This window comes from Lissotriton helveticus, chromosome 9 (genome assembly GCF_964261635.1).
Source record: "Lissotriton helveticus chromosome 9, aLisHel1.1, whole genome shotgun sequence".
Taxonomy (NCBI): domain Eukaryota; kingdom Metazoa; phylum Chordata; class Amphibia; order Caudata; family Salamandridae; genus Lissotriton; species Lissotriton helveticus.
In genome coordinates this window covers 1,235,437,137-1,235,459,605 of record NC_136070.1, presented here as the reverse complement: position 1 = coordinate 1,235,459,605, position 22,469 = coordinate 1,235,437,137, and the positions used below count along the sequence as shown (strand labels likewise).

General features: G+C 45.8%; 1 protein-coding gene across 2 annotated transcripts in view; it reads left to right on the top strand.

Moving 5' to 3' along the window:
- PLXNA1 (plexin A1) overlaps positions 1–22,469 on the top strand; it is a 589,805-nt gene that overhangs the window by 504,734 nt on the left and 62,602 nt on the right. For both annotated transcript variants that reach the window (XM_078661729.1, XM_078661728.1), the window contains exons 22-23: positions 8,867–9,123; positions 22,190–22,256. In XM_078661729.1, coding sequence (XP_078517855.1) covers positions 8,867–9,123; positions 22,190–22,256 — 324 coding nt within the window. The remainder of the gene's footprint in view (positions 1–8,866; positions 9,124–22,189; positions 22,257–22,469) is intronic.

Sequence of the window (22,469 nt, the reverse complement as noted above, 5' to 3'; positions counted from 1 at the left end):
AGCTGCTCCCCCTCTGACACTTCCTTATCTAGCTGAAATCCCTCTCCTGCTCTAGTTGTCACACCTCTTCCCCATCTTATGCTAACTTCCCCTCTTGTTTTGCTGCTCTTCGGGCCCCAGTGTGAGTGGTAAGAATTAAGCGTGCGTGCGCTGTGGCTCCGTGCATTGACATACTTTGCTCTCTCTTGCGTTACCACCCCCAACCTCTACCCCGACTCTACCTGTCATACTTCCACCTCTCAACCTGTCCTACAACCACTCCTTGGACCGCGATTGTAGCTTCTCCACCTTTCTGCAGGTGCCATCTGTTTGAGCCCTCTGTCTGCCATCCTTTGTCCTTCTCCCTTGGCCACATCTCCTGCTCTAGCTGCTGTCTGTTTGCCATCATTTCTAGGGCATCCCCTGCTTGAGTTTTCATCACCTCTAGCCCCCCCCATCTAGCTGCCCCTCCTCTGGCACTTTCTGGCCAAGATGCCCCTCCTCTGGCACTTTCTGGCCAAGATGCCCCATCTCTGGCACTTTCTGGCCAAGATGCCCCATCTCTGGCACTTTCTGGCCAAGATGCCCCATCTCTGGCACTTTCTGGCCAAGATGCCCCATGGCCAAGATGCCCCTCCTCTGGCACTTTCTGGCCAAGATGCCCCTACTCTGGCACTTTCTGGCCAAGATGCCCCTCCTCTGGCACTTTCTGGCCAAGATGCCCCTCCTCTGGCACTTTCTGGCCAAGATGCCCCTCCTCTGGCACTTTCTGGCCAAGATGCCCCTCCTCTCGCACTTTCTGGCCAAGATGCCCCTCCTCTGGCACTTTCTGGCCAAGATGCCCCTCCTCTGGCACTTTCTGGCCAAGATGCCCCTCCTCTGGCACTTTCTGGCCAAGATGCCCCTCCTCTGGCACTTTCTGGCCAAGATGCCCCTCCTCTTGCACTTTCTGGCCTAGCTGCTCCCCCTCTGACACTGTCTTATCTAGCTGAAATCCCTCTCTCCTGCTCTAGTTGTCACACCTCTTCCCCATCTTATGCTAACTTCCCCTCTTGTTTTGCTGCTCTTCGGGCCTTTGTGTGAGTGGGAAGAATTAAGCGTGCGTGCGCTGTGGCAGCGTGCATTGACATCATAACCAGTCGTCCTATTAATATCAGGGCCATCATCTTCTACTGCGCTTGCTTTATCCAATTGCTTTTGTTTGCTGCATGATTGGTTACTCATTCCCAGTAGGTTTGTCTTGGGTCGTCTCCACTTTGCGCCGTCCCCTCCCCCCCATAGATGCTGTGCCCGCTTCCCTCCGTGACTCATTGCGCCTTCATCTGCCTAATTTAGTGCATGCGTCCTTGCATTAATCTGAGTCCAATTCCACTTAGCTGGCTTTTTGCTGCCTGTGATTGGAGAGTTGGCTAGCGACCCGTGCCGCGGCCACCTATTTGACCCCGCTGATTAATTCGTCCTGACGCGGTCTTCAGCGCTCCTTCCGATAAGTAATTTGGTCCCAGCTAATTACTGCGACTAGAGGGCCTCTGGCAACCATGTCAGGAGCTGATGTCCATCCACATCTGCCTGGATCTCTCCTTTGCACAAAATGGGGCCCCTGTAGAGCCCCCTCCTACTCCACCTCCCTCCCACGCACTGTTGTAAAGCCACATCCACAGCAATAGCTAAAATGTACATGATATTGTTGCATTAAGGTTAATGCACACATTGGGAACAGCAGCAAATTCAGCCCAAGTGTGGATTGGGAATCAATGCAATACAGTTTGCAAGTCGTTAAAAAGCGATTTTGATGCTGGAAAATTGATAGAAGTAGCCCTTCAAGCGGATTTTCAAGATAAGTTAAACTATTCACTAATATTACTTTAATGGCCAACATTGGCTTTCTTTTAATCAGCATTTCAACATTAGCAGCCCTAGGCTTGCACATCTGTGAAACCGGTATCTACACATTTGAAAAGGCGTATCTATGGATCCGCTATGCTTACCTCGCGAGGTGAGACTGTTGCCGTGTGCGGGAGACCACATTGTTGACACACAGGGACATTTGCCTTTGTTGGCTGTACATCTGATGTGGCCTTTCTTTGATGTGCGTAAAGACTGTGCCTTCATACCCAGAGTGGAGATGTGTGGCTCACCGATTAGAGCGGCAGACCTTGAGGCAGAGGTCTGGCCCGGGACCAGGGTTCAATTCCCGACGCGGCAGGGTCTTGGGCTCAATGTCCACGGACTCGATAATTCTCGCCTCAGCGCCTACTCTAATCATGGGTCAAACTCTGCAACTCTGGGCAATAGCTTGCTTAATCTCCACAACGGCCCCGAAAGCGCTAGGATGCCTGGCCTCACCTTGGGGGTGCCCTGTAAGGGGCATCTCACAGGGAAAGCATAGGAGGAGTTCATAAAAATGCAGACTATTTTGTGGTCTTAAAACTAGAGAATATGGTGTCATAAACTGAGCAGAAGAAATGTCTGCTGTCAATTTTAGGAGCTGGACAGACACCTAGTTGAAGCGAAGACCGTAAACTCTCATTCAGACTTTGCCGTATGGTAAGTTCGAGACAGGAGGCTTGGCCACTGCCGACAAGCAAAGGGGGTTTACTCTTGGTTGACAACCACTGGCCTCTCCCATACAAATTCCATAATCAAAATGAGCATTGGCAAAGCCAGCACATCTGGTGTACCATACTGGTGTGATCCAACGTCTAGTCGCTGAGATTTTGTCAGTGCTAGATTTGTTTTTCCACGTTTATTTTTGGCAAAACCCTATTTTTGGGGGGAACGGATAAGCCCTCGTCAAAACAAAAAATAATTGGCTAAAATCAACAATATTTTTTGGGTCTCAGAAGCACACTTTACCATAGTACTTCCCTGACACTTAAGGGAACTACTTTGTGGTTGGTTTCGCTCCTTGTGAAAGGGCGGAATGCCATCACTGACAATGAAGTTAGCCAATGGCTGAAGTGAAGAGGGCTGGCTGAAAGCCCAGATAATACGCAAGTATATCATACATGTAAATTAGTCAAATCAAAAGGGCTTTACTTTAAGACCTTAAAAAGTTTGAGTTTTAACAAAACATGTTGCTCTTTTTCGCTATATATGCACGACATATCAATTTAGTAGACTACTGATCCACTAACAACCGTACACGTGCCCTGGTTTCCTTAAAGTCGCAGCTCCCGCAAAGCAAAGACCAACGACCCAAAGTATTGCCAGCCTTCCGTCTGCTTGATTTAGATACAAGCCTTTATCAGCTTGGCTCCAAGCTAAGAGCAACCACTGTGGAGGACAATTGATGCTTCATCAGCACCAATAGGCCTAGTAATTGGTGAACCTTGCGATACAGAAAAGCAGTGTAAGATAGAAACACAGGGTAACACCTTGAATTAACTTTTTTAGGGGAGGACTGGTCTGTTGGCTCTGAGGTTTTGACCGGTCAGCGATCCCCAAATGCCACTAGGGGTAGGGTATTCGATGGCTGATCACCGAGCCTTGAGAGTAAAGTAAAGTCCACATTTGTAAAGCGCACAATCACCCGTAAGGGTCTCTAGGCGCTGGGGGCCGTCGGGAAGATTAAGCGAGCTATTGCCCAAAGTCACATGGTGCTGGGCTAACCTGCCGCCGGAGCCGGGGATCGAACCGTGGTCCCCAGATTCCAGCGTCAGTCGCCCTGGCCGCGGCGCCACACCGAGAGGAACTTAAAATTTTCTATGTAGACCAGTCCACCTCTGGGTAAGATAGTTACTATGTGAAACGGATACCCCGTAGTTGCAAAATTCCTCATTTTAACTTACATGGTAAGGCGTTTGGTACAATTCAGCCGTGTTAGCCTCTTGTCGTTTTGTGTATTTATACAACGCCAACTCACCAGGGAGGGTATCCTGGCGTTGAAGCAGTTGTATGGTCTGAGCCATGGTCAGCGCTCGGTAAAGAGTCAGGTCTTCAGTTTGTTGTGTAATACAAGAGCTGAGAAGGCGGCTCTGATGTGCAGGGGCTTGCCGTTCTCAGCTTTAGAAGTGAGATAGGAGAAGGCACGATCGCTAGATCTAGTTCTGAATATGCATCAGTCTAGGGGAGTCCAGCTGAGCAAAGTTGTCTGTTACGTTTGTGGAGGTTTATGTAGCTTTGGAGGTACGTGCGGCCAATATTGTTTGTTTGTGTGCGTGAAGAGTTTAAAGAATGCTTGTTTGTAGCTTGGGAGCCAGTGGAACTCTCTGAAGTGATATGATTGTGGGGTGGGGTGGGAGGTTGAGGGTGTGACTGGCAGCTGAGTTTTGTATGTTCCTGAGTCTTCTGGTCAGTTGAGCGTTGATTCCAGCATAGAGTGCATTGCCGAAGTCCAGCTTGTTGCTGAGGGCTTCTGCAAGTGTTTTGCGGGGCGAGGGGAGCCATTTGAAGATCTTGTTGAGCATTTTGAGTTTGTGGAAGCAGGAGACCGAGGCTGCATTCACTTGTCCGGTCACAATGAGTTAGTTGTCGATTACTGTTCTGGGGTGCTTTGCGTGGGTTGGCTCTGGTTTCGAGTCCGACAGCCCACAAGGTAGACTCCCAGACTGAGGTGTCTTTGCCGAAGATTACTACTTCCGTCTTGTCCGTGTTGAGTTTGAGCTTCTCCCTTAATGGGATTTGAAGATATTACAGCTACACGGGGGCAGCGATTGTTGTACGGCAGACGAAATATTAAATAAAACCAATATAGTGCTGTGGGCCTAATACAAGTTTAATCAGGTTGTCTTTTATTCAGCTCTTTAATCAGAACAAGTGCCGCCACAGCTATTACACTTGAACATGAATCTTTCCCCAGCAGTAATTCCAGGCCAAGTACGAACATCATTAACGCCGAGCCCCCCTCCTCTGCTCCCCCACCCTGTGCGACAGCAAGCCTGATTAAATATTTAATTCTGCATTGTTCATTTACCTCAAAGAGGAAGCAGAATCGGGTCTCTGAATGCAAATTGGTGTTTTGGAATGCTGGGTGAAGATGGTTTCGAGTTCCTTTGCAGTTTTAGACCTATTTGGCATGTTAGTGGTGAAGCCAAGTGCAAGGGGGGGGCACACCCCTCTTATAAGTTACCTAATGTGGCAGCTCCATGTTTTCTAGCACACAACACCCCCCTCCCCCAATAAGGTGGTGTATTGTATTGTAATTGCATTTATATAGTGCTTACTACCCCTGGCTGAAGAAGGCTGCAATGCCAGAAACCGGTCCTCGGATGCTTGTTTCCGGTCCAGGGAAGGCATGGCTTGGCAATTCGGGCTGGACTGTTCCCATGAGGCACAGGGTCAGACTGATTTGCATATGGCCATGTCTGAACTGGAGCGGCAGAGTGAGCTAAATAATGGTGATGGATTAAACCCAGATCTTTTGACTGGGTGTGAGTGTTTGATTTGTTCAGATGCTCCGTCCATCACCACCCCCTTTCGTACCTACTACCCCTGACGAGGCGTCAAAGCGCTTTTTCAGCGAGTAGCGCGCTACTCCGCGACCCATAGAGGATTAGTGTTGAATTAGTATAGTGAAACATGCAAGTACATTTTAAGTGGTGGATAGGTTAGTCCGTTATTTGGATTTGGAATGGTAGCAGAAGGATAGAGGAGGGAAAACGGTTTGTATTTATATAGCGCTTGTTACCCCTGATGGGGTGTTGAAGCACGCTATTCAGGAAGCCCATAAAGGATTAGTTATGATTTAATATGGTGAAATATGAAAGTAATTTCAGTGGTGGAAATTAGTCAGTTATTTGGAGTGAGAAGGATAGCGGAGGGATAAAAGGGGAAGAAAGGTTTGCATTCATATAGCACTTGTTACCCCTGATGGATGTTGAAGCGCTTTTCTGGCGAGTAGCACGCCACTCCGGAACCCATAAAGGATTAGTGTTGAAAATTAGTATAGTATAAATATGAAGTAATTTGAGTAGTGGATTTGTTATTCAGTTATTTGGGTAGAGAAGGGTAGGCGGCGGGATAGAAGAGGGAAAGAGGTTTGTATTTATATAGCGCTTGCTACCCCTGATGGGGTTTTGAAGCGCAAGTAGCATGGGTGAGGATGTATCTCAAACTCTTAGGAGACAAGTTCATCTTTTTGTAACATTAAACGGGTGGCCTTGTTCTGTAAATTATGGCACGATTGGCCACCGTCTTTAGGTACCATGATATTTAACATACCTTAGAACACTGCCAATCCCTTCTCTTTGCATGCATCTGATTGAAAGTGACTTCTTGCTGTGTCACCAGCTTCCCCTTGGTCTGCTGCCAGCTCTGACAACCAAGAGACTCCTGCAGACATGCCAGAGTCTTTTTATAGTTCCAAGCACTTGGAAAAATCCGTGCCTGCGAGGAGCTGCGAACGTACCCGGCGAATTAATTATCAATACTTCAGTGATTAATATCCCAGGTGGATGTTCTTCAGCTGCAGAGAGCACTCGGGGAAGGACTAATATCCGAACTAATTTAATAGAGCCGAGGTTCGAGCCAGAATATCAAACTGTGACTTGATGTTTACCTGATGATGCTGTGCTCGTTTCCAAAAGAGTGCCTCTGTCGTCTCTGCAGTACAGATGTTCAAGGTTACTGGAATTATTGTGTCTGTGGATGTGGATGCCCAGGGAGAGGGGCTTTCCCCAATTTACTTAAGCTATCATTGTTCATATTAAATTCCTCGTCTGTTGAAGGGTTTGCGAATGGCTAAGATACGAGTGTGTGTGTGTGTGTGTGTGTGTGTGTGTGTATATATATATATATATATATATATATATGTGTATGTATGCCTGTGTGTGTGTATATGTGTATGTATGCCTATGTGTGTGTGTATATGTGTGTGTGTATATGTGTATGTATGCCTATGTGTGTGTGTGTGTATGTGTATGTATGCCTGTGTGTGTATGTGTATGTATGCCTGTGTGTGTGTGTGTGTGTATATATGCCTGTGTGTGTGTATATATGCCTGTCTGTGTGTATGTATGCCTGTGTGTGTGTGTATGTATGCCTGTGTGTGTGTATATATGTGTATATATGCCTGTGTGTGTGTATGTATGCCTGTGTGTGTGTATATATGTGTATATATGCCTGTGTGTGTGTATGTGTATGTGTATATATGCCTGTGTGTGTGTATGTGTATATATGCCTGTGTGTGTGTATGTGTATATATGCCTGTGTGTGTGTATGTGTGTTTATATGCCTGTGTGTGTGTATGTGTGTTTATATGCCTGTGTGTGTGTGTGTATGTGTTTATATGGCTGTGTGTGTGTGTATGTGTTTATATGCCTGTGTGTGTGTATATGTGTTTATATGCCTGTGTGTGTGTGTATATATATATATTATATATATATCTACCTGTGTGTGTGTGTAGTTTTGGAGGTGAGGTAAGTAAATTACTACCTTAGCTTGTAAATATTATGTGTCTTTAAGTTTTGTTTACTAAACAGTGTTCACATTCCGTGTCCATCTCCACTTCCCATTAACTTAATTTTTCTAAAACTTCTCGTGCTACAACCCTTTCCCGCCCCCATGCATTCCAGGTTGTGTACACCCTGGAATACGTTGCTGCTCCTCATCAAAGAACTTGCTGGACACTCCGATAGGAGAGCGGACCTTCGACTACAGCAGAAGTCGCCCACCCCCACTTTATTGTCGCTGTTGCAACTGTGGCCCTCTGCACATGCACACTGAGGCCTCCTCTGAACTGTTGGGTCCATTTCTGGGGAACATCTCCCCAGAAGGCTACAGGCAGAATGGGGTTGTCTCAGAAACAACCAGCATACATTGGGAATGATTGGGCGCGCAAACCCTGATTTAGCACTTTAGAGTCTGTTTTTATTGTAACGATCGGAGTACATGACCCAAGCATGTTCAATAGCATGAACAAAGCGTTGGCCTTGGGTGGTGGGAGTGAGGAGTGAAGCTTTAATTTTTTTTTGTTCTTGGGGTACTATTGTCTGCTGTGGGATTTGTCATTGACCGAAGCTGTTGTTTAGCAATTTGGGTGGGTTGCTCCTTTCTTGGCACGATTATGACTTGTTTGCATTTGGATTTTTAAAAAACCAAGAAATTGGAAAAGAAGAAATTATAGTTGAGAATAACTTCCTCTAAACTTTCCACCCTTTTGCTGCTGTTCAAAGGATCTTGATTTAACTTGCAAGCCTCTGGTTTGATTTTTCAGCTCCACAGTCTGATATTCCCTATTTTGTTTTTATAAAATAAATTATGTTCAGCTGGGTATCAATAACTCCTATCACTATTTCAATACATTAGTAAAAAAAAAAAAAACACAGTGGCGCGTATTACCAAACAACAATACAGACATTGTAGGGGTAAAACGGAAGAGCCAGCAGTGGGCTTGGTCAAGAGGATGGAAGTGAAACGAGAACACCGGATTGTTATCTTATATTTTGTTATAAATTTCCCAAATGTTGGAATATTGACTACAAGCATTACTCAACCCAGTGTCTGCAGAGAAATCCCAATTGACAGATGCTCGGTTATGTCCTAGTGCCTCTGACATCATCACTTATGTCTGATTCTGCCGTATTTGAGTTCTGTAGTCAAATGAGTGATCGGGGAATAAAGACGTGGACCTAGATGGGGAAGGTTGGTAGTGATCTTTTGAGGAGAGTAATGGCTGGTGAATAGTCTTGGGAAGGGGGAGAATAGAGACTTCCTTGTGTTATGAGCTTCTGAAAAATTGAGAATGAAGTAGATGAAACATCGAGACCGGTTGTAAGTCAAGGTCGCTCTGTGGCACCATTTTTAGCGCATATGCAAGTAGCATGAGCCCGGACACTTCCTGTTGTCGGGGTGGGAGAGAAGGGTGTCTCGAAAAGTAGCTTTGACTCACTTTATTGTGTTTTTGTGGACCAGTGTCATCTAATGTGGTGTAATTTTTCCTTTTCAGGTCCAGGCCAACGTTGAAAAGTCCCTGACCCTGTTCGGACAGCTCTTGACCAAAAAGCACTTCCTCTTGACCTTCATTCGCACCCTGGAAGCTCAGCGCAGCTTCTCCATGCGCGACAGAGGCAACGTGGCGTCGCTGATCATGACTGCGCTGCAGGGGGAGATGGAGTACGCCACGGGTGTCCTGAAGCAGCTGCTCTCCGACCTGATCGAGAAGAACTTGGAGAGCAAGAACCACCCCAAGCTGCTGCTGCGAAGGTGAGTCCGCGTCCCTGGCTGTAGTGTCTGCAGCGGCGACGAGTAAAAACAAACATGGGCATTTTGTATGCGCGCGTAAAAAGTGGCATGCTATCCAAGATTTACCATCATATAACAGTGAAGCTGTTGCATCCTTCATATTGGAAAGGCAAGTAATCAATCTCTCAAGGGCTTGCTAGAAAAGAGATCTAATGTTGCGAGCAACCGCATTTTTCCCTTAATTCGCTCCCCTCTGCAGTGCCTCCAAAATGGAACTCTTTTCCAGTTCATCTCAGTCTCCTTCCTTTTCCTGTTATAAAAACATGTCATTTATTTTTCTTAAGTCACGCATTTGGTTAGGCTAGATCCACGCTAAATAGATGCATGATGAGTTTAATAAAGTACAGCAATGTAAGCAAATATGAAGAATTTGGTCAATTAGTTGAAGTTGCTGCACAAAGTGTGGGAAACATTTGCTGGATTTGGGGATGCACCCCTACATCAGAAGTGCTTCTCTGACAAAACCCCGAAGGGATCAGATCTTCAATGACTCGATGCACCTACAAAATGATGTATTACTAAAATCAATCCAGAGACAACATAGCATACATAGGTGCTGCCCGCGATGGTTACACAGATAGACTGCATGGGCGCTTGAAAATATTAACCCTGGGCGGAGTTTGCGGGATTGCACTACATGAAGCTATGTGAAGTGCAAAAAAACTCTGCCGCAGTACGTAGGAGCTCCGCCAGTGACGGAGTAGGGTAGAAAAAAATGCTGTTCGCAGTGATTACACAGTGCCTGATGCTTGTCCACACTGTGTAAACATTACGAACAGCACCATGCACAGCGCAAGCTTACCTTTTCCGCTGCACAAGTAGATTTTTACTCGAACAGCAGGTTTCTCAACATGAACAGGCAGTGGCTCAATGCAAGCGGTGGCGAGCAAACGCAACCACTCGCAGTGAAAAACCTGACCCCTCACTCCCCCCGTGTTGTGAAATGTCGACGGGAGGGTTATTTTCCTCGCTAACTTGGTGTTCGTGAACGCAAGCGAGGAAAAAACTCCGCTGCGCGAAGCAGAGTTTTTGGGATCTCCGCGAGCTCCTCGTAAAGCGGAGTGCGGGCAACTCCGCGAGCGAAGTTCACTGCTCAGGCTAGAAAATATAAATATTGTAAAATAACTCTGCTTGCTTTTCGTTTGGATATTTTGCCTTAAAGTACATTTTGTATGAAAACCCAGAAACCGGTTTCTGTATTTCTCTGTCTGGTGATTTCTGAGTTTATTTTTTGAGTTTGGTAATATCAGCTTTATTGCTTTATTAGTGTTTGAAGGCACCTTTTGGAAGCGTGTAATTTTCCTCGATAGTCCTTAAAATAGCAGTGGTGGTGATATTCCTCAATTGTCGCATTTGGTGCTCTGCCAGGGCAGAGGTACTCGTTTCTTTTGTAAGAGATGGTCGATGGTGGCGGAATATTTATATATCGGGATCATCATTTTACCTTCAACATCTACACCCAAGGGTAAAAGAGATCCGTTTTTGGCACACATTGTGCCTCTTTCACCCTTTCTAGGAGTACGCATCTTACATTTTCTAGGGAAGGCAGTTGCAAGTGGACACGTTTAAGTACTTTGCTTAGTTTGTACAAGCTTTAGGAGCTGGGTTTCTGATGGCTACTTCGAAACGCAGATTCCTCACCTTTAGAATATTTTACCAACATCAGACCGGATAGGGAAAGCTCTCAGCAATGCTCCAGTGTGCCGCGAGGTGGCACATGCAAATCCATAACCGATCTGTACCGCCACAGAGGTGACGCAGGAAAGCCACATGTAAGCAGAGAGATGATGTAGCCTTATGGCTAGATCGGTGGACCTCAAAGCTGGGGAACTGGGTTCGAGTCTCCGCAACGACGCTAAACATCCTGTGATTCTGGGCAAATCACTTAATTTTCTGTGCCCAACAAAAATAAATGAGTCCATCTTTAACGAAACTGGTGCTCTTATAAAGCGCTCAGATACCTGATATCTTCGGGTCTAGTTTGCGCTATATAAACCACAAAAAATAAAATGCACCTCCCATATGTGCTAACGTTTCTTGCAAGCCTTTTTAACGTGGATCCGGAGCGCTGCTTCTACTTCCATCGGTCTTAAAAAGAAAAACTAAGAAGGCACTTTGTCCCCTCCTAAAATGGCAGGCTTATTGCCACACTGTGACAGCGTGAAACAAATGTCTCTCACAGACCCGCACAAAGTGTGCCTCTGCAGTCTGTGTGGGGCCACGATTCGAAGTTGCGCGACAAGTTGACACTTATGCATCCTGGGACCAGGAGGCAAAGCTGTATGTTGCAAATCACAAGAAGTTGAAGCCTTCATGCAGCTCCTACTACTAGTTGCAGGTGCGGACACGGTCTCATTCCCGGGCCGGTGTAGCGAAAAGTCCACGGCAAGGTCAACGTTTTTCCAGTTAGTCAAAGTTGAAATTTAAAAAAACACAAGAAAGTGAAGTGGGATACGTCTCCATCCCACCACCCTCTCCTCTCCCAGGAGAGAACATGAGTGTGTCTCAATACTAGTTTGTCTCCGCCAGGGTCCCTGAACACAGCGGTTTTCCCACTTGATTGTGTCCAAATTCCCCAGGCCACTGGTGATGCTGCAACTAGTGGGAGCCTTCAAAGAGGCCATGGTTCAGATTTTCAGCATTTTACCTTCTTCCTCTGGTGCGCCTCCGGGCCACACAGATCCAGAGGGGCCTCCGAATGGGTTTCCACCAGTAGGATCTCCCCTGGCATCCATTGACTCCATGGGACCCATTTCGGACTATGCACTGTCTACGATACTGACACTGCCTTTGGCACCTACACCTGCCCTGGGCCACATATTCTTGATGCTGGTGCAGATGTCGACTGGAGATAACTTCATCATGGTTCCAATGCCCAACCCAAACCGACCTCAGCCCGATCTCGATCGACATCGTGCTGCGAAATAACAAATGCACAACCATTTGTCATTCAGCCTGATTATGCACGGACACCTCTACCAAGGCAATCGCACCAAGAAGAGCCGCCTTTATCTTTTTGGTTCTTATTCTGACTAAGGCACTCCAGAAGGAGATGTTGGTGAGCTCCCGCCTCATTATGCTGATGAAACCTTTTACATTGACATGCAATAGGCCTGTGCACTTGATATCTCACTGGATATAGGGATGGATTCGCCACTTGGACCACCTACTGAAGAAAGGGCTTCTTTCACAGTTGTAGTTCACAGGGCAGCTCAAGTGCTGGATTTATAATTTCCAAACAAAACTAATTAGATGTGGAAGCTTCACTCAAGGATAAGCTCTTCAACCGCTCTCGTCTCTTTGGTTCGAGGTCAATTAGGAGCATTTTCAGTTTTCTGTGCTCCAATTAGGCCTCACTAGTGTCCCTCAGGTATTCACAAAGGTGATGGACGTGTTCGCAGCACACCTTCGGAGTTTCGGAGTGCTTTCTTTCCCCCACCTTAATGACTGACTGTTGAAGGCGGGCTCACCACAGCCAGTTGTAGGCCACCTCCAGACGACGGGGAACTCTGGCATTGTTGAGGTTCATAAGCAACAATTCTTAGTCCCACCTGAATTTCCTCACAGACGTTGTCATTAATTGAGGTTTCCTGGATACAGTACAATTCCAGGCCTTCCCTCGACTGCAGCAAGCCCAGGACATTCGAGCTATGATCCTGATCTGATGTTTCAGCCTCGGTGCTGGTTCCTGCTTAGAGCAACTCTGAGGCTTCTTGGCCTCCTCATTTTCGTGGTTAACTGTGTCAGATGGCACACAAGGGTTCGACAATGGAATTTGAAGTCACAGAGTGGGCCCATCTGTGGAAATCTAGCAGAGTCCATCCAGATTTCGAAAGGGATTGCGCACGATCTGCGGTGGTGGCTGCTAGAACATGGTTGGTCTGACAACAAGCCCTTAGCCCTCCCCCATCCAGAGCCGACGATAGTGACTGATGCATCACTACTGGGTTGGAGTAGTGACCTGTGGGAGGTGGAGGTTGGAGGACTCTGGGTTAACGCCAGCTCCATATTACTTTGTTGAAGCTGTGAAGGCTTTCCTGCCGCTGATCATGGTTGGTGCAGGCTCTTACAGACAATACTACCAACATGTAGTAATGCAACTAGCACAGCAGTGTAGGTTCCAAGAGCTCTTGTCGGGAGCCGCTGTGCCTGAGGAGCAGAGTGTCCAGGTATTTTCCTGGTTACAAATCGACGGAATGCCACAGTAGACGAGCTCCGTTGGCGATGTCAAACAGATCAAAAGTGGCTTCTACCTGCCGAGGTGGCGCAGGGCATCCACCACCAATGGGGAGAACCCTGGCTAGTTTTTAGCCGCCGTTGAAAACGTGGAGTATCACTAGTTTTGCACATTAGATTCACTTAGAGACTCATTCTGGCTAGAATGAACCATGAGACTCCTATGCGCCTTCCTGCCCCTGCATTTCCTGCTCAGAGTTCTGAAGAAGATCAAGAACGCGGGGCCTAGGTCATTCTAGCGGTTCTGACTAGGGCCAAGAAGAGTGTGAAATCCAGACCTTCTGGACATGAGTATCTGCCCTCTCATTGGGCTCCCACTTCTAGAGGATCTCCTGTCATGCCTGGGCCCTTTACCCAAACCTGCACAATCCACACCTCCATGAGTGGAGATTGAGCGGTGGCAGTTAATTGCGTTTTATTTGCCTCCTGAAGTAGTGGATACGCTGGGTGCCCTTCCCCACATTAACCCCTTGCGTTGCGTGTGTCGGCCAACGGCCATCGCGAGGACTACCTCGGTAGTGCTGCGCACGTCCGTTGGCTGGTGCGGACCCGCCCACCTAATAGAACTCCCGCACCGCAGCAGAGTTTGCGCCGCGGTTAAGGAGTTAAATCTATGCCGGGCGCTGGGACAGATGTGTGACCTGGTGTGGAGTTCGCAATATAGACCCCTTACAAGCCAAACTGTTGAATGTCCTATTTGTTTTTGTCTTGGTCTTCCAGTTGGCACTATAAAAGGGTATTTAATGGCCCTTTCAGCCTTTTTAAGTTTGAAGGACCTAGTGTCCTTGTTTAAATCACCTGTTGTGATTCAGTTTATTAAAAGTTTGAGATGTTTTTTTTCTTCTCAAACAGGTTGTGATGCCACAGTGGGATTTTAACTTGGTCTTGACATTTCTCATATGTACACCCTTCGAGCCAGCTGCTCGTTTCGTCTTTTGACCTTGCAGACTGTCTTCTTCTCTGTGATCACTGCAGCTCGTCAGGTGACTGAACTTCAGGCATTGTCTGTACAACCACTGCGCCACCTTTTTTATGGACAAACTGGTTCTGAGGACTCGGTCAGACTTCTTGCCTGATATTGTGACTCATTTCCATGTTGGGCAATCCATCAAACTTCCACCATTCTTTGCACCTCCTCAGCACTCTAAAAGGGTGGAGAGACTCCATTGATTGGACCCCAGAAGAACTTTAAGCTTTTGCTTCAGTCATACTAGGATCAATAGGGTGGACAGTCTGCCTATTGTGAGGTTCTCCGAGGTGAAGGTTAGACTGTGCAGAAGAGGTGGTTAGTCTTGTGCATTAATTACTGCTGTAGCCAAAAAGCAGCATTTGTAAGGTCTGACAGCCTATTCCACCAGTGAGTGCCTGTCCTTGACATCTGCCAGGCTGTGATGTAAGCATCGGTGCATATGTTCACGAAGCACTACTGCCTTGCAAGCCTCGTCTGATGGGAAGGGCATTTCGCCTGTTCGGTTCTACAGGACTTTTTGGTCCAAGTCCCTCTCCAGACCCTCCACCTTTAGGTGTTATTGCTTTGGTATCTACTCTAAAGGTGAGGAATCTTTGGTTATATCCATCCAAAAATACAGGTAACTTACCTTCGGTAGCGCTTTTTCTGGTGGATACTCTAACTGCGGTATTACCAGAGATGAGAAACTGGTTTATTTATGCCTTTTGATCAATAACTGTTTATGAACAACCATAAGACTTCAGCTTTCAGTAGGGATACTTTAAAAAATCCAGTTGTCCAGTCATTTGGTGCAAACATCTTTTATCGGTTCCTTTAAAGTGATCGAAGTCAAAGGATGCGTTATGTCGCTTCCTCGAGCCCGTGATTTCGATGTAGCGGGGTAGTAGGATTCTGTTGGCAACCTTAGTCAGTACGAAGCTATCACAGCTCATGTATCGCTCCCTGAAAGATTTTCTTTCTCAAACAACTCAGACCTCAGAGAATTGCTACCTCAAAAGAATTACTCCCCGAAAGAACTCGGAGTCCTGTCTTTGTTTCGTGAGCCTCCGTTTCTCTCTTAAAGCATGAAACATTTAAGGGAGGAGAGATCAGATTGCGACTGAGCATGAACTTCACGCTATGAGGCCAGCAGGTAGCCAAGTGGGGTGTAAGGATAGTCTCTCAGATCCCAGCAGACACAGCTCTCCCATCAATATTTTAAGATGGCTCTGATGCTTTCTCTGTCGCGCTCTGTAATAAATCCTGGGAGCTGAGCCACATAACCAATGGAAAACAATTCATAAATTGTAGCTTTTCCAGCTTTGCCTCATGTCTGCTGTGATCAAGTCCCTCGCTAGGGGTGCCGCTGAGCGCGGCGCTATAGCAGATTCTGACCAGTCGCAATAAATAAAGCGGACCAGAGGAGGCGGAGAACTTAACATGTAAAGCACAACGGGGAGAACTAGTTATATAAGGAGGGTGGGGGCGTGTATGGATATATTTTTTAGATCATTATGTAGTGTTAATGTTACAAAGCCTCTTTACTTTCAAGATTTGCAAGTTTAGGTCTTTATGCAATCATAAGCCCTCTTACCCATTTCTGTACACTACCATTGTACAGACACTGCACCAGCACTTAGTTTTCTGTCCCTCCGGTAGTCCTGTTTAGCACACAGGTCTACAGATGATGCACTGACTGAAAGCAGAGTTGGCATAAAGTTTGTTATATTTGTTGTGTGGCACCCTCAGGCATCCCTCTCAACCTTCAGCCCTCGCTGTTGGGGAGTTCCAGCTTGCTTCTACAGCATACCATGTCCAGCCATTGTCATCAGAAGCATAAACATTGATGACCCCTCGGTTAAATAATTGTTAATCGTTTGAAGGCAAAACAAGTATGGATCCCATGATGTGTTGAACATCAAGCAAAGATCATACGTTGAGAATCTGATCCATTGAATTCCTATTTACCCATTGGTAACCATGTAAAGCAGTGCACTCTGAATCTGTGCATGTGGATGGCAACAGAACCTACTTGTTAACTATTCAAGTGGTATTCCCATTTTCTGAGATCTTACAACATGATCTCATTAAATTCTCTGGCATTAACCAAAGAGCAACCACAATTATCCATACTGACTAAGAGAACGTGCTGCCAGGTAAGAGATTACTGACTGAGACCATGGAGTCCGCTCACCCCAGCAAATATATGTTCTGGCCATAGTCACCCCAACTTCACTCCATGTCGCTGGGTCTAGTCACCCCTCTTTGGCATCTTGACCTCTGGGCGTGGACAGCAGAAGACTGGTCCACTGGGTGAGGAAGACCTGTTCCATGAAGTTGTTTATGCTGAAGACCATTAAAAAAAATAGGATGACGAAACATGTTTGTGAAAAGACAAACTGAAGATGACATGTTAAAAGCATTTTCATGTGTTCCTGATCAACATTTTGGCTATGAAGATTTTTAGAATGGTTACTCCTGACCCAGTTTAGATCTCACCAGTAGTGTCTAAAAATTTTTTATTGTCAAACTGAATATTAACATTGCACATTTGCCTAGAAATTATGACTTTTTTTTTAAGGTGGACATCCCACACCTTCTATGCAGCAAAGGATTGTGATGATTGCTCTTATGTCTAATTTCCCCCACCCTTTTTTCCAAATGCCAGGACCAGCTAGCCTGCTGTACTGACATCGTCATGTGTTCATCCGCTTTCCCTTGGGCACGAACGAAGATTGCGGCCACCACCACCAGAAGCGCGGTTACAGCGAACGCACAAATCCATTTCGAGCAGAATAGGCTGTGTTTCTGTTTTAGGGCAGAGAAAAGAATTACATCTCGCAGCATTGATTTTCAGGCTGGAGAGCCGGCATTCAGCTGAAAAATACATTATTGCCGTTGATTCGATATCTTCCCATCCTCTCTCTATTGATCACCCGCCTTGACATAAATTGTGCTTTGAGGCTGCGTGCCCGCCTAGCTGTGCTGTAAATAAAGCTTTTCTGCGGATCAGAGGTGGGAAGCAGACCCCCTCCCTGTGACTTCCCTGATTGTGAACCAGGCTCTGCAAACCCCTTATGTGCCGAGGGCCTGCCTACTTGGTGCTAAGCCTTAAATGGCCTTTTCATCCAGTGACATGGCATTTAGGGTTAACTCTTTCCCCAAAAATGTGAGAATTGCTTTTGTAGTTCATTTGCCCTTTGAGTTTAGATGTTTTTTGTAGCAGCATCGAGAAGATTTTGACCATTGCCTCTGAAATAGTTTCATAATCGGGGAAACAAACATTTTTTTGGGTTAAATTATATAAAATGGGGACTTCTCATTTTATGTCTGGCATGCTTATTGGTGCAAATTGTAGGAAATATACTGGAAGTCAAAATTATCTGCACTGTAAAATAAATGCTTTAAGGTTGTTGTGTCGATTTTACCCAAAATGTCCTTGCGAACAATTCAAAAGAAATTAGAAAATTGAAAAAAAGGAACATTTTCTAAATTTTTTTCCATTTATAATTTTAGAAAGGTTCTTCATCTGTCTTTTATTTCTCACTGGGAAAATAACGCAATTTTCTTCGCTAGGAATATTTGATGTTCTTTACCTCTCCTTTCTTTGTCTCTTCTGTATGCTTGGTAAGGCTGATGGTCAAAATGTTGCTTTGCATAAACATTGTCCCCTTCCATCTCTGACTCATGCCTATATCTGTTTCTTTCTTATTTTCTATACCAAATGGTGAAGCTGTGGAAAGCAGTTAGCAGTGGAAAGAGCCTGGCTGCCATTACTTGGTATATAGCTGGGCAATCCAAGGTGTCTCTAAGCAGGAAATCCTGTTTGTTCGCCGACCACTTTTGTAAGATGAAAAGTTGTATCAATAATTATGAAAAAACGCAGTCCCACAATTGCTTGGACTGAGCGGTCACGGGATAGAGCGATGAGCACGCTGCAGTTTGGCTTTCGATTTTTTGTATGCAAACTTCACGAGTTCTTTGCCTTCACTTAAGTTCTGCAGTGAAACCTGGCACACGAGGAAACTCAAAGAAGCTTTGAAAAGAAGCCATCTTGTTTCATCCCTGCTGATTTTTTTCACTTTAGCCCCTTTAAGTTTCCCCTTACTGCAGAGTCCAAACAAATCTAGTGTGGAATACAGTTTTCGGGACTTATTGCATGGCTACAGGCCCCACGTGCAAAACAGTAAGTGACTTGTTTGGGATAACCTAGGCCATAGCTCTAGTTTTTTTAGCATAACATTGAAGCCTGTGCCATGGTTTGCCCGCCTTTATGCCAGCCAGATAATCTGTCCGATAAATACTTTAAAAAGCATCTTGCCAGAGGAATTCTGGGAAGTTCTTTGACTGGACTCCATCCATAACGCTTCCCTACGCATTGTGTAGTTGGAAAAGCAGGAAGGCGTAATTCGACTGTCGGGCATCTTCCTCAGGATACTGAAGACATTAGTAGGCAAAAGATGCAAGGGTTTCCCACATTTTCTGTCTTAACTACTAGGGTGCGGCTTCTGCGAACATTCATAGTGGATACGATTGTGAAGGAACAATGCATGCTCTTGGTTAAGGTGGAACTTTGTGTGTTCCTGAAATTGGTGCCTGACCCTACCACAGTACGGCATGCTGATTAGCAACATTTAGTATTGCGCTACTCAGAAAGTATTAGTACTACAGTGTAGCGGTGTTTCCATCAGGGTGTCCAGCAGGGAGTTGTTCATTTTCACTCTTCTCACTGTGCAAGTGGTCTCAAACGGAACCTTTGTTATCGCTTCATCTTGGAGTCATTTGTATGGTGGTGGTCCCTAAAGTCCTGGCAGTAGAAGGGGCGAACTTCGAGTTAAATCTACAAGATTCACCGAGGTTCCAAAGTTTTGTAAACTTTGTTCTGCTTTTTTTGAGGGATCACTTATCTCCGAAGATATTTTTACAAGTAAATTCTCACATTATAAGTGAGTTGGGGCTGAAATTTATTCTGGCTAAACCTACTTTGATGGACTTTTTCTTGAAATTCAAACTATAGAGCCTTAGCAAGGATTGGACATTTTTGAAGAAAACTTCACGTAGTTACTATCGTAAGATAATGTTGGCAATGGTGTTCATTAAAACATATTCGAAGCATGAACCTAAGGATTTTAGACCTTGATCCAGGAGAGACGGGGACCTCCGTCTCTTAATGGAGTACAGTGTCCTACTGACCTGTTGTCGGGCGAGGATGTAACAACCTATCCGCTCTTTCTTTTTGAGTTGGCACTCTACCTGGGGTTGAAAATCTGATAGGGTATGTAGTGCTGTCTCTGGACTGCCACTGGATAAAATATCCGCCTACTGTGAGCTCGACAGGCTTTGCACAATTTACTCCGATTTGTTTACTAGTTGACTTGTAGGGCAGTATGGACCCACAAGTTGGAGGCCACACCATCAACTCTGACACTGCCATTCGTTTGCAAAGTTGCCCCCTTTAGGAACGACGAATCATGTGAGTCCACTCGCATGGTCACTCTTGTGACCTGAGCGCGGGGGGCTCGTCCCTGCATGGATGGCCCACATATCATGAGTTCCGCCTCATGACTGCGTGCCTGCCAAGCTGTGCTGTAAATAAAGCTTTTCCAGGACTGGCCGGCTAGGAACGACCCTCCGCAGGCAACGCATTTCCCGCAAGGGAGGGAAGCAGCCAGGCCGCTTAATGGGATTTAATGAAGAGGTTACCAAATTAGAACTAATAAGGCCCATTAATTAAGGAGTATTTTAATTATTTTTCTGGGGCCTTCCTAGAGGTCGTTCATTCGGCGGAGCTGATGTTGCGAGCAGTGTCTGGAAGTGGCGGGTGCTATGGACTGTCTGGTTGTCCCGGTCATAGAGGAAGAAAATGCTGTTTTGTGCAGTCCTGTGTTAAAGTTCTCTGTTGACTTGGCTAAGCTAATCTGGATTGAATGTGGTATATGTGTTGTGTACAAACTTCCCCAAATAGAATTCAGTTTACTTTGAACTGACTTTTCCATCCCCCACGTCAATCCCATCACACCCTATCCCAGTGAACGTGGCGTTGGGTCAAAGGTAAAATGTATGATAGTTAAAAAAATAAACACTGTGGCAGGGGTCTCCTCTCCAACCAGTAGCTCGTAAGCTACTGTAGCTCTTCAGCTACCTCTGAGTAGATTACCTGTGTGCAGCCCAGCTTATTAAATTAGAATGTTTTTGCATGGTTGAATTATTATACAAAAAAATGAAATTATACAGAACTAATAATAGAAGCCCTCAATGCGTTTCATTGAACATAGGTAGCTCTCAGTACAGAAAAGGTTTGAGAACCCTGCGTATGGGTTTAAGAAAAAGGCGTGATCAGTGCACTTAGCACAGTCCTATACAGAAGCGCACAAGAATAAGCATTTGGCGATCCTGCTGTTGATGGCGCAGAAGGCAGTCGGGGCTTCTAGAGATACACAGCACACTTCATCACTAAACGTGTGGTTACAAAACCAGGGCTACTGTCTTGGCACACTTGTGGGTTTAGTTCTGAATGCTGCAGTGTTGGCCTGACCCACAGCTGTTCATTCCAGGCCTCGTTTTGGTCCTCAGTGACCAACTCGCAAGACTCTGATCTTTGGTGAAGTTTGCAGCCTCTCTGGTTGGTGCTATGGTGCAGTTGATGTCTTCCGCTTGAGAAGGGCTGGTCTTTGCCTCAGTTGATGCTCACTCTGGAGTCTGTTCTGCAAGCCGTGCGTAGGTGATCTGACAACAGCATGGGCTTGTGACATCAACTTTGCAGTGAGCCTTCAGCCGGGCTGGTTGTCACGCCTTCAGAGGATGACGAGAGGACCTTCAATGGTGTTCCCGCTGCTTGATGATGTGGGCCGCAACTTTGCCCTCTTGCTTTAGTCCTCAGGCCTGTAAGAGAGATACAGCATGCTACACCCTGTAAGGGAGCTACAGTATGCTACGCATGCGTAGTTTTGGTGCTATGTTTTGGTAGTTTTGTCCATATTTCACAGGTAGGAACTATTTTCTCCAATTTGTTCTTTGAGTCCTACTTTAAGAAATTGATTTTCCAGTCATCATGAGGTTTTTTTTATGTCATTAAATGCTGACAAGCTATCCCTTTTCTAAAATAACTAGTGTGCATTTGTACGTGCGCGTTATTTGCCAGGAGATCCTTGTAGTGGAATCTGAGAAATAAAGTTGGGCATTTAAATACTGCCCACTTCTAATCGAACTGACTCATGGAACTTAAGTGCTTTTACTCTTGGCTAGGGCAGTGGCTATCAGTTCGTGGCACGACCACCCTCTCAACCTCTAAGCACCTGACCAGTGTAGCGCAGTGCAATGGCAAGATGCCTATTTCCCTTCTTCCAGTGGGGAGTGTCAAAGTTAAGGTGCTTTAGAAACACACGGTGGAATAACTCTTCTAGCTCCATTATTTAGCATCCTGAGATGCCTGCCAGCCACTCAGAGCTGGGCTGAAACCACCAATCACATTTCAGGTAGTACTTGGCCAATAGCCTAGGTTGAATTTCCTTGTGAAATGTTTGTGATATAGTGCTTCTTACTGTTGTGGTACGACAAGCTCACTAATTGTTATGGCACGCTTTACCGCCTACATAGACTGTGGATGGTCTTACAGTGAGGTAGGCAGCATTGTATAGCTTTCCTTTCATCTTTATTCTCTCTGAAGGAGGACGTCTGACGTTTTGTTCCTGGATTCTTCAGTCTGACTATGTGTATCTCATACAATGGCATAATTCATACACTCTGTCACCATTATATGTGCAGCAATTTGATGCATTTTCTCCACTGTGCCTTTAAAAAAAAAAAAAAAGAATTATAATCCCTTAAACTATTTTCTTGCAGAACGGAGTCGGTGGCTGAGAAAATGCTGACCAATTGGTTCACGTTTCTTCTGTACAAGTTCTTAAAGGTAAGTACAGCAACGAGTCTGTTGCCGAAAGGGGTGAGGATTTGTTAATGTGATGCTGTTATTGTTGTGTTGCTCTGCTCTAGTGCACATGTGGTAGAAAGGGACCGGTGATCAGCTGCACACCAAAGGCTTGCATTAGCAGAAGCTTAAAAATTATACTAGCGAAGTAACTCAGATCCTTGCGATCAGAAGTACAGTGGACGCCCTGCATCT